Source organism: Thunnus thynnus, chromosome 2, assembly GCF_963924715.1.
Source record: "Thunnus thynnus chromosome 2, fThuThy2.1, whole genome shotgun sequence".
In the NCBI taxonomy this organism is placed as follows: Eukaryota; Metazoa; Chordata; class Actinopteri; order Scombriformes; family Scombridae; genus Thunnus; species Thunnus thynnus.
Genome location: NC_089518.1, coordinates 35,125,329 through 35,138,438, shown reverse-complemented (window position 1 = coordinate 35,138,438; position 13,110 = coordinate 35,125,329). Strand labels below are relative to the sequence as shown.

General features: G+C 39.5%; 1 protein-coding gene across 6 annotated transcripts in view; it reads right to left on the bottom strand.

Annotated features, from left to right (window-relative positions):
* The window catches only part of wdfy3 (WD repeat and FYVE domain containing 3), a 106,281-nt gene that overhangs the window by 78,356 nt on the left and 14,815 nt on the right, over positions 1–13,110 (bottom strand). For 5 of the 6 annotated variants that reach the window (XM_067572176.1, XM_067572192.1, XM_067572185.1 and 2 more), the window contains exons 2-3: positions 5,479–5,689; positions 3,608–3,731 (exon numbers count right to left, since the gene is read on the bottom strand). In XM_067572176.1, coding sequence (XP_067428277.1) covers positions 3,608–3,731; positions 5,479–5,658 — 304 coding nt within the window. In that variant the 5' untranslated portion in view covers positions 5,659–5,689. Of the gene's footprint in view, positions 1–3,607; positions 3,732–5,478; positions 5,690–13,110 lie in introns of those variants that run through there. The other variant, XM_067572212.1, reaches the window with a different exon arrangement.

Sequence of the window (13,110 nt, the reverse complement as noted above, 5' to 3'; positions counted from 1 at the left end):
CAAGATGGGTTGCCGGAACAGTGATCAATTACGCGACAAATAAATCATCTTGCTGAATGCGACGTGAGGGAATGAGTGGAGTTGCGGCTCCGCGTTTTGTCTCGTCTAAAACGTAATTCAGTGTTTGTCAGGTTGACTGCTTTGGGGCAGCGAAGGCAGGGGGATGAAGGGGAGGGGGGCTCAGCAGCCAGACGTTTCTCTGTTCTCTCTTGGAGCGGCTGAGATTGACACTAAAATGAGAGTAGCTGGTCCACCTTAAAGGTCAGTCCACCTTAAGTGAGCCTGGTCAGGTTAGGCTAACCCATTGTTGCTAACTTCCACAGTGTGTCCAAACAGTAATTTTGTGCAAAAATGCATTTAAAAGTTGATGTGAAGCTTATATGAGGCTTCAGCAGTCTGAGTTAGTCATATCAAGTGGATATCTGACACATTTACAGTCTTTGTAGTATAAAAGGCCCTCTTTGTGTTTCCTCGTTGAGCTACAGTGTAAGTATAGTAATAAAAAGAGGGCCTTCGGCACTAAAAAGACTGTAGTGTTGAAAAATATCTACTTGATTTGACTCATTTGGATGACAGAAGCTTCATATTAGCTTCAGATAAACTTTTAAATACATTTTTGCAGAAGGAGGACTGTGGATTTTGTCCCCCACATTATAAAAGGGATCTTCTAACTGTCAGTATGAACAGGAGGAATGATTAACAGCAAGATAAAAACATGTTTCAATGTTCATTTAGGCTCCTGACTGTTTGTGTTTTAAGACAGAGCGTCCTTTTAGAAGTCATACGCACATGTCCTGTTGCGAGCTAGTAAAAAATAAACTCCTGCACACGGGTGAAAGTAACCACATGGTAAAAGTGTGGCACGACAAACATCTGTCTGACGCACGAGTCTGGCATTCAGTGAACACTAAAACCATTAAATAAAACCAGATGTGTTGTTCCAACAGAATGTGTCCACCTGTTATAATCAGATATTGGTCTTAAGCTGTTTTTAATGTGCCTCAGAGCAATAGCCTGAACTGAATTGCTCATCTGACAGCCTAGTATTACTCAAGAAACAAAGGAGTGGCCGTGTTTAGACAAATAATCAAGGCAATCATGAACATTGAGTACAGTGTCTGTTTGACTAAGGCAGTTACCTGTTTAGAAGTCATTAATGGACCAGCTGGCTGGCTACGGTAGCTAAGCTGTTTGTACATTTATACTTCTATGTCATATAGATTTATTGTGTTAACGTGACAAAAATAGGTGAGTTGGGACAGGAGTGGGATTGTAATTGTACTGAACATGCTAGCCAACATAGCTACCTAGCTAACAAATGTTAGTGAGCAAGCACAGCTAGGCTGTCTTCATTAGCCTTGGACTGCAACAGTTTGTTTTTTTTTATTTAAAAGTATATTTCCAAAGTATATTTCCAATCAATATATCTATACCCTCCCCCTCACATCATTCAAATATTAATAAAGGTAGAAATATGATAATATGTGATAAATAATAAGTAAAATAACAGGAAAGTCCAGAAATAACAACTGTAAATACATAGATATGTTAATAATTAGGGTGTAACAGTGGTAAGATATCAAGAAAAGGGGCCCAGATACAGTATTTCCTCTGGAGTAATAGAAGATACAAGTTCATTGATCCAGTGTTTCCATGCTGGGGACTTTTCAGATTTCCAGTTTTCAAGTATCCATTTTTTTTTTTTGCTGCAGTGTAAAAAATACTTCTTATGATGAGTCATGTTAAGTGAGCTGACATCACCCAGTATCCAAACTTTAGGATCAAAGTCGATATGAGATAGCGAGATTACAAGAAATTGCCTCTAGGACCAGACAGCTCCAGTACACATGAAGAAGAGTAAACCAGTAAACATTCTACATCTCTGACACATGGCACAGACCCCACCATTAAGCTTGATTAGTCTATGAGGAGTATAATGTGCTCTGTGCAAGATGTTATATTGAATTAAGTCTGTGTTTGATGGATATTAATACTAGTCTGTGATTCTTCTAGGAGACCAGTCACCATCATCATAAGAACACTCCAGGTCCAATCCCCATTTTTAATTCATTTTATTGATGATCTACAGTATGCTGGGAGGTTATTAATAAGGGTGTTGTATACAGAAGATTAACAGAGTCTGGTATCAAGCAACCTAATTTCTTATGGGGAATCCTTGGGTATACTAGGGTTTGATCCCAACGACTGACTTCTAATCCAATGTCTTATTTGTAGATACTTAAAAGATTATGCCTTGGTAAATCAAATAATTCAGACAATTGGAGAAAGCTAGCAAATACACCATTAATAATATAGGTCACCAATCATTTTGCTACCTTTCCTAATCCAACTTTGCAGAATACAGACAGCAAAAGGACTTGAGATGTTAGGATTGTCATTAAGAGGAAGGTTCACGAGTACCAGTGTGTTTAAATCTATTCCTGCCATGCGCTAAAGGTGCCCAAAAGAACTGGAGTTTTTGTAATCACAGAAAGTTTCCTCCTCGAGCCCAGGAAAAGGGATAATAATTGCTAGTGGGGTGGTTTTCATTTCACGTCGCTCTACTGAAACCCATCTCACATCACACCGCGACACAGTCTGATAATATCATCAACTTCGGTTCCAGCAACAACCGCTCTGATTAGTTTCACCAGCTGTGAGGATTCATTAGAAGTCCGTCAGACCTTTTTGAGTCAAAATCCGAGATGTGAACGGCGTTTGAGAGGTCCAGACTATTCGAGCGAGACGTTAAAACCCTCATTTATATTCAGCTTTGGGAGGAGAAACGACGGGCTTTTGGAAATGTTTATTTAAATATCTACCCACACTGTGAGTGTAAGTCTAGTGCTCTCACAAGCAAATCAAAACTGGTTGTTTTGATGATGACAGAGTACTGCAAAACCAGTTCAGAGCCCGAGTCAACTACTGACTCAGTCTACAGAGGCCTGGTGACCAGCTGGAGGTGTGTGTGTGTGTGTTTTTGTGTGTGTGTGTGTGTGTGTGTGTGTGTGTGTTTAGACTGTGCAATTGCAAAATCAAGAGCTGTTCTCTGCTTGAAAACAACACATCACATGTTCAGACAGAGATGATGACGAGATGGAGAGAGACGATAAAGGAGGAGAAATATGAGACGGAGAGCTGTGTGTGTGTTGTGTTTGTTGTGTGTGTGTGTGTGTTTGGTGTGTATGTGTGTGTGTGTGTGTGTGCGTCTGTGGGGAAGCCACAAAGCTGTAACTACTGTCAGAGTTTTGAGGAGATTAAAAAAAAGGTACATTATGTTTGTTCTTTGCCAAAGAAAAATCTATCCTAATGGATGGAAAAAAGCCTCTTCTTATCTATGACTGTATATCCTCTTTCACAAGAGCACTTAAAAAACATTTTTTGGCATTCCTTTTCTTGCAAGATATGTTTGCTGCAACTTTAGAGCAAAAAATGTAACTGTAGTACTGATAGCAATGAAGGCACAAACATCTGTCCTTATCTGAAAAGCCAAATGGAGAACAAACAAACCTGAATCTTAAAAGGTTGATGCCACAAAAATGACACACTGATGTTTACGAGTGTTTCCTGTCACACCTGTACAGTTCTACCTATCAAGAGGGCTCACCTGTGGATTTATTAGAGGCTCTTCGTCTGATCTCGGTCACCATGAGTCGTGAGACCTGGGTGGTGAACTGCAGCAGGTCTGAGAACTTCTCCGTCATGGTGCTGGGCGGAGCGTTCCCGAACACCTAAAAGCACAGAGATTAGCTGTAGTTTATCGGGAAAAGAAAGAAATATACAGAAAGAAATCCAACAATATAATAATAATAGTTAATGTTTAACAAGGGTTAAAGAGCAAATCAGACATTTAAACATCTGAAAAAGCTGCAGATCATTGCATTAATGTAGGCAAAAGTGACAAATTGGTCATTATTTACAGTTAAATTCTGCAGTTCCTCACAATTACACCTGTAATCATGGACTAACAGGAGTCATCAAGGTGGAGGAACACCGGCTTAAACCTCTCTCTGGGTTTTTTTTTTCCCGGCATGTCCTCATTTTACAACCACAGAGCAAACTGCAGCCCGAGGCTCTGGGAGAGCAGGTCAAAGATAAACTACACTTCATTCAACAATGGCTCATCATGTATTTATTTATCCAGCAAATCTGACATGAAAGTAGGCCCGGAGCCCGGAGTCCCGCTGCACTGAGTGCTCTCTACACTTTTGAATTCTGACATGAATTTATGCCACCAGTGAGTGAATCACAGCCAGCGTTGGGTAATTAGCTGACAAGTCAAGAGACCCTCGGTAAAGACACTCCAGTACTGATGAGGACACTCGACAGGGCCGCCTGCAGCATCGGACGCATGGCGAGCAGAGGAATAATAATAAAGAAAGATTGTAAATGAAGAGATCATTTTATGGATTAATGTTACTTCTATCAATAAGCTGATGTCATTTGTTCAATTCATGTGTGTCTCTGATTGTCATTAGATCAATCATTTAGGTGATCGACCCTAACCATGTTAAAATACTTGACTGATCAATTAATTATCAATCGAGCAAAACTGACAAACATTCGCTGCTTCTGGCTTCTCAAATGTGAAGATTTGCTGTTTCACGACTGCTTATATTTGAGTTTTGGCTTCTATGAATTAGTGATGGATGTTTTTCACTATTAGTATGAAAATAACCACTACTAGGATTACTCATTATCTAGATTTGACTGTACTGTATGTGTGAGATTGAACTGTTTTCATCTCTATAAGCCAGCAAACAACAACTGAAACACTTCTTTCAAATATGGTGAAATATTTGTACTTGTTTTATATTGTTCAGTCAGTATTTCCTATTTTCAGGCTTCTATTGTATTTCATGGATCTTGAGATCTGTTGCTCATGTAATTTCATGCGTTATTTTTTTTCAATTATTGACGAGTTGACGGTCTCAGGTGTTTGTGATTTGAGTCCTTTTTTTTTTTTTAATTGGCTGTCGCAGCCTCTTAATACCTGGAAAAGCTCTGTGACATCACATTGGTTTTTTTTCAATAAACCTAGTGTTAACCTAGTAAATCTGTACTTTGAATCAAGCACCTTAAAGTGTCAGTAATATGGGTTTTGTTAAGTACGATTCCATATACAGACATTTGATACTTTACATTGTATATGTGACCCGAAGCTATACAGAAAACCCCTCTGTGCTTTACTGTAGTGTGCTGAGCTCCAGCTATGAAGCTAACATATTGTATTCTCAGGTGTGTATGGAAATTAGGCAGTTACCACATGATTTTAATAGCACACAGGTGACATTTCTTTCATGGAGTATCTGTTCAGTACATCATGTCACAGGCAAAGTGTGAGTAAAGGGTAACAAAATTATAATAAGTTGTTATAAGAATTGATATCTGTGCTTGTGGAGTGGGGTTGTAACTGAGACTGTCAGCATTTCACCTGCAAGCCTGTGTTTGGACCTCCTCCACCCCGGTGTGACTTACCCTGTTAAATACGGGAAGCATCATGTAGAGCTTCTCCTCCTGCTCCTTCTGGGTCATGTGGCGAGGAGGGTGACACAGTTCGGAGAACAGGCGTCGCAGGTGCATCAGTCCCAGCGCGTTGTCCTGGGGGCTGCACTCCTCCTGCCTCGGCCGCCCCATTATCCTCTTCACCATGTTCATCTTGAACGGCTTTGTCAAGGCAAAGGCAGTACTGCAGGACGAGAGAGGGGAGGGTTAACGATACGTCTCGGACTCGTTTAGAAAAAGACCTGTACGGGAAATTTGTTTAACAAATCATAACATACAAAAATGGTCTACTATTTATAAATAGTTCGGGTAGGCCTGCGTAATGTGTTGTGGATATCCAGTTAAAAAGACATGTGTATTATCACTGCTCACATGTGGAATAAATAATTAATCCTAAGAAGCACTTACAAACTTGCAATCTATGCAACATCGGTATCTGATGCATCTCAGTCTTCAAGAAGTGAATCTTAATTAATCAAATCAGGACTTTCAGAATCAAAACTGAATCAAATCAGGAGATCCGTGCCGATACACAACCCTAGTATCACATCTCAGTACCTTAATGGTGTTTACATACTTCAGAGTTCTTGTGTGGATGCTTAAAGCTTAAGTGCAGGACTTTTATATGAATGCACCTCACATTAAAGCTCTTTTCCCAACCAGGGTTTCACATACATTAATTTATTTATTAACTTTGCCACATAATGATTTTCTATTTTTGAAGCTGCGCACCCCGCTCTCTCTCTCTCACAAACACATAACACACCCGTCTGTGAATAGCATGATGTTACACACTCTGGTACAGTAAGTGGTGGCGTCCACCTTTAACGTTGGTTTGTAGGCTGCCAGCAAAACCAAAGAAGAAGAAGAAGAGGAGGAGGAGGAGGAGGAGGAGGAGGAGGAGGAGGAGGAGGAGGAGAAGGGGTATATATGGTTGTTGGCTTTTCCCTTCCAGAGAAGACCACTGGCCAAATCAATCCAGAGATCATGCTTGGTTAGTATCACTGCACAAATCTGTCCAAAACTGATGCACTCAAGTGAACTCTGACAAGTTAGTCTATCTATGGTCTTAAAACACAATCTTGGAGGCCTTCACATAAGTTATTAGCAAGCTTGCAGGGCTCGGGCAGACCTCCTGTTGTTCCCAGTGGTCCATTTATCCATATAACACCTATTAAATTCATTCATCAGTATTTAAATCCATGCTTGCTGCACACTGACCAGCTTATAGCGTTTAGGACCAACTGTCCCGACTATAATGTGACAGAATTGATACTCATCTATGACCAATAATAATCTTATTTCTCTCTTCCTTCCTTGGCTGCTTGATTATATATTTAGACATTATTTCCACACATCTAATTCTCCAGACCATCCTAAAAACGGTTGCTAGGAGACAGAACTGCAAAGCCGACCTACGACGCAGACAAACATCCACTGACAAAAAAAAATACAGAAAGAGCGTGCGACAAAGTTGCTCATCCGTCTCAAATACAAGCCTCCTTGTCAGCAACTGCACTGGTACACTTGCTAAAGGGCAAACGAACTGCGGTGGACGAAGGAGAGAAAAACATTTCTCGTTTGTTTTCCTCACATGTTTAAGGATCAGCCTCTAGGAACACATGACATTATATTTAAAAAAAAAAAAAAAAAGAAATCATTGTTTTGCCAGATAAGATGAACATAACCTTTCAGCGTCTCTCCTCAGCTCTTGTTTCTCCCATCGTACATTATCACTTCAGTTTGTTACATCAGAACTGCAATTTAAGATTATATCCGTTATCGATTAATCTAGCTATTATCTTTTCGATTAATCAATTAGTCGTTTGGTGCAACCTCAAGTGTTTTGTCCTGACCAACAGTCCCAAAGATATTCAGAGAGGACTAAAAAAAACAGAAAATATTCACATTTAAGAAGCTAGAACCAGAAAGAATTTGCATTTTTTCCTTAAAAAATGACTAAAAACGATGAATTCTCAGCCTTCAGCTCTCAGCTTTGGACTCTTACATAGTGTGAAGGTAGTGGTTCACAGCTGTGTCCCACTTTTACAGTCATATGTTGCCCATAAGTGTCAGAATACCTTATGACTGTGTTGTACAAGACAACAGGATTTCCTTCATATCTGAACATCGGCTATATATAAAAGTCCTGGCCGAGGATATGTCCCTGACCTGCTCACCAACTCGTAGGGCTGTGTTGAGGTGATCCGCAGCTAAAAAGCACTGACAGTTCAGTTCCTCCGTGGATGGTTAGGAGACATGACAGTCTAGCATGTAGTCCAGAACCTCTCCTTCCCCAGCGGAGAACGTGAACTCCTCACTGTGGATTACTCTCAATTTAGACATCGACAAAAAGGGTCCTGCCCTTTAGTTTCAGCGATAAAAGCTTCCAGTACTAACTAGAGACGGCAGGTTTTAATCAGGTTTTCTGGGGCCAATTTTTTAACAAAGTGACTCTCCTGTCGTAATCTGCTCAGCCAGTAAAACAACGCATCATATCCTGAATTTATTTGAGCAGCTAATTTTGTTACAGGGATAACAAGCTTCAAAATAAAAGCTCTTTTTAGTGGTTACTGGACGGTGATTCATACAACTGCAACGTCTTCAGTTCAAAGTCAGTCTTTGTGTCACCTTTGAGATGCCGAGAAACAGACAGAGCTTCAAAATGATATGATAATGGTTGCATTAATAGAGTACACACACACACACACACACACACACACACACACACTAGGGATGTGCAGAGATCCCAGTATTTGTATTTGTATCTGTATTTGTTGAGGCAGTAAAACTATTTGTATCTGCATTTGTATTTGAATAAAAGTGGAAAGAGGCTTAAAAAAATCCTGTTTTTGTTTTTATTACACTTTTAATTTTAGAAAATTAAAGTGTTATAATAAGAATTCATAAATAAACTACCTTACAAAGTTGGTCCCCACATCGGGTTTTGAACCAGAGTCCTCCAGATCATAGAAGACTGCGCTGACTACTGCGCTAAAACTCAACTCATCGCCTTTTTGCAGACTTTTACAGACCTCTACCTATTTATACACCCATAACACAGAGACAGCACACCATGTAACATGTAGGGAGGAACTTCAAAGGCAATTATGGCTTTGCAATTTTCATTTATTGCCTATTTTTTACAACCTAACTTTGTGGAAAGAGGAAGGGGAACAACAGGTTATGAAGAGGCACTTGGGAACACTTTGCATGTGTCAGTAGCTCAGCTTTATCTCTGGGGAACAAATATTCATATGAAACACACTACTTGTGCTTTGCCGAATAATGTATTTGTATTCGGGCACACCCCAAACACACACCCCAATGACATCAAGCTAGCATGCGAGGTGCTGGCTTAACAATCAGGAGAAATTTGGGGTTCAGTGTCTTGCCGAAGGACACTTCAACATGTTAACAGGAAGAGAAGGAGATTAAACCGCCGACCTTGTGTGATTAGCGGACAGCTCGTTCTACCTCCTGAGCCACAGCTCAATAAAAGCCAATCTACTACAAGACAGGTGGAATTAAATCGAACCGTAAATTACAATAGGTGAAATGAGGGATGCAGCGACCCAATACGCTGGATCAATTATTGTCTCTATAAATAGCTTTATAGAGCAGACCGTGTACTGGCCATGACTTGACTGATCCACATTACACTTTCTTCATCAGTGTCTTTAGAGTTGAGGTATCAGAACGTATTAACGTGCTTCATTTCTGTCCATGGTTCATGCATGTAACTAAAATTTGTCCCTGGGGTCAATCAAAACAAAGCGAGGCCTAAACCTTTGCATAGTTTGCATAGTTCAACTTACATTTCTGTATGGAAAAAAACTTCTATTGTACTTTTCAGGTCATTTCTTTTGTAATCAGTTCCTGACAGGTAAGCCAAACAATGAATTTCATACACTACATACAGGTATCCCTTTACAGAGAAACATATTTCCAATAAGAAGCTTCCTCATTCACATATTTTTTCAAGAGGAACCACTATGCTTCACATTCATACAATGCCACATACTTCCTGACACCTGCCAGTATAAACCCCATTTTTTTCCACCATGGGTCAGCATAATGGTTTACTCTTAAAGCTCTTGCTCAGTGGCACCTCAGCAGTAGCTACTGAGGACTGGCAAAGCATTTTTCATTGGCTCTCCTTACCCCACATATTCAAAGACTTGACGAATCTGAATTCAAACCAGCCACCCTCAGGGTAAGAGCCCCTCTGAGCTGGGATAATTCACTCTTGGCAAGCTTCTCCGTCTGTTGGCTGTATATAAATTTGATTCTATTGTTGTGATGTAACAAATGCTGGCACTATGGAGATATTAGGGTATTTTTTAAATTAGTTTGCAGACTTGACCGCGTGCCAGAAACAGATGATTCTGAATAACGGGACCGAGGATCTGCATTTCCTGTCTTCATGAAGACGATCCAACAGTGTTCTATGTTGTGCCTGTGCCAAAACGCTTTTCTATTGAAAAGTTTTGTTTATTTTGTTGCTAAAAAGCAAAAAAAAAGGGTTCACACGCCCAAAATCAATTACATAACTCCTTTTATTCCGTTTTAATGTGCATTTTTTTTCCCTTTACCAAAAATAATTGTAATTAATTAAGTGTGTGGACATTTTTGTACTTTTTGGACTTTCTATTGTGTCTTTGGATGACTTTTTGTTTGTTTGTTTGTTTTGGCTGCAATAATTTAAATTCTAATCAGCATCATATACTCCAACTCCTCACCTTCTCCGAGGGAGGCTGAGATATGTAATCATCTCCGTCCACCCCTCCGTTTATTCTAAGAACTGTCACGGAATAATCTTTGCAAATTCCCAGGAGGAAGAAACATACTGATTTTGTTGACCTTTTCTCCGGCACCATCATCAAACCAAACTTTCAACTGAACTTGTATGCAAATTCATTTAACACACGATATTTACAACAAAGTCATGCAACAGGAAAAAAACACTTGATGATTTGATGACCTTTCCTCTAGGGTCACCATCACACACACCATTTATTTTTTTTCTGCCACGTATCCAGTACAGTGTTGACTGTGACTGTAAGGGCTAAATGGGGAGATTATTAGATGTTCCCAAAGGGTCTGCCCTCTATTGAGTGCTTTCTTGTTCAAGGTCTGCTCCGTCATGACCAGCATCTCAATAACTTCCATCTACTTTCTCCGCCGTCCCTCTCATTCCTTTAAGGACTGTCATAAAAGACAGCGAGAACGTGACGAGCAGCATAATAAGTCAGAGACGGACGGCTACAAGGAAGCTTCCGAGTGTTGTTTAGATTTACAGGAATGCGGCATCTGCGGTACTAACAAAAATTACTCAAGACTGAAGGCTTTAGTAACTCATTTCGCCCACACAGCAGGGGTTGCACTCTGCATGAACTCACACTCGTACTGCAATTCCATTTAACATCTGTCGTTTGGTACACTTTTATCTAAAGTGTCTGACACGATCCATGAGTGTGTATATATACACACACATGTCATGGGATTAAATCCTTTAACCTGGCAGTTTTAGTGCTTTATGTATAGCCTCAGCATACCTGTTACACTTGTTTTACAGCTAAACAGGGAATGAAGGAAGGTTCTCCATCCAATTAACAACTAGAAATAGTTAAAGCAGCAAGAAAAAATGTAAGAAATAAAAGGAAATTTCAAATGCTACTGTAATCCTGTTGTTGGATTACATAATTTGTTCTGCCACATTGATGCTTTGGGGGTTTTTTTTCCCTAAATTTGAAAAGAACTTTCATAAAGGCAATGACCACAGACCGGTAGTGTTTTTAGACACACATGATGGAGATCAAACGAGACCTGAAAGGTTTGACATTTACAATACAGCCTACGTTGGCAGCGATATCCTCCACAATTCCGCTTTTACTAACCCACCATCTCTGCCTGTCTGAGATAAGGCATTAGAGAGGCTAGCCCTATATCCTTCCAAAACAACTAAATTATAGGCCTGCTGCAGACACTGATAAGTTTGGTGAACATGTGAAGAGGGGTTTTTTTTGTTTTTCTTGGTGACGGGCCTAAAGCTGCGGCAATTATAGCTGTTAACTGCTCTCTCGATGATGTGCAATATATATTTAGGTCATTGATTTTGGAAGGTATAAATGTCAAATTAGCAGCAAGAAAGAATACATGTGCACACACAGATATAGAGCTGCAATGATTAGTTGATTAATAGATCAACATCAGGACAAATTAAGACATTTGAAGACGAAATTGACATTTTTCACCATTTTCTGACATTTATATACCAAACAACTAATCGATTCATTGTGAAAATAACCAACAGATTAATCAACAATGACAATAATTGTTAGTTGCAGCCTTACATATATATATATATATATATATATATATATATATATATATATATATATATATATATATATATATATATATATATATATATATATATATATATATATATTAACTGAACCTGAAGATCAACAATCCACTACATGTTCATGAATCAGCATGTGCATTTAAGTTTTTTAATCCTAAAAAAACAAGCACTTCTCTCTATATTGACTCTTCACACTCTATTGCTTCATTTTCGCTCCATTTATAAAGAGGAAGTGCCTGCAGAACATTAGCCACTGGAGGTTACGAAGCAGGATCTGATTAACTACACTGTTGAGAAAAGTTTTAAACTAATTTGACTAGATGGCATAATGTTAAAGTAAAAAAAGATCAAAGGCAGATCCATGCAGGACAGATGGCTTTAGCAAATAATTAAATATGTTTTTGGTTTTGCTTTGTTTTAATGTAAGCCAACTGAGACAAACCTAGTCAGCAAACAACACCATGATGGTGAACTACTTCCAGTACATACAATATGAGCTGACCTTGAGGGGTTTTCCACAGAACCAGGATCTAGTTTTCAGACACAAACAACTCCTGGTTTTTGCTTACATCTCAGATATTAAGAGACAACAGTCCGTTATAGTCATATATTATATTGTGAACAGGAAAAAGTGTACGTGTGGCTGAAAACACCTATCCACCTGACACACTAATCATTTAACCTGTTGGCTAAAGAATAGCCTAAAACCTCTGAGTGGCAGCTGGTTTTCTGCTTGTGATTAGTAGTAACAAGTCTAATAGCCTCAGTTAAAAGCAACATCTGGCAGGTGGCTGTTGCTCGGTTAATGTTAATGTGTCTGGCTGATGATACCAAACACAAGGCAGGCTGTGGAGCTAACCGTTGCATTAACATGAACCAATTATTAATCATTAGCGTGTGCCTTATAAACATTAAGTTTATGCAAGTACAGGTTCAAGATGCAGCCTCAGCAACATGAGGAAAAAGCGAGTCTTCAGCCGCCGCTGGCTAAAATGAGACCTCAGGCTGAGCCACAGACAAGCCTGCCAGTCAAGGAGAAAATCTTGCTGTATGTCAGAAATTGAGAATCCAAAAGCAGAAGCGGTTGGACGGTGGCTGGTTTAAAAATATCCAGCTTCCTGAATCCTGAGTCATTGTTTAAAAAGCTACAAGTTTCACAGCCCTAAAAAAAAAAAAAAGACATGAATGACAGAAACCAGCAGAGGCACAAAAAGATGTGTCCCAGTGGATGTGTG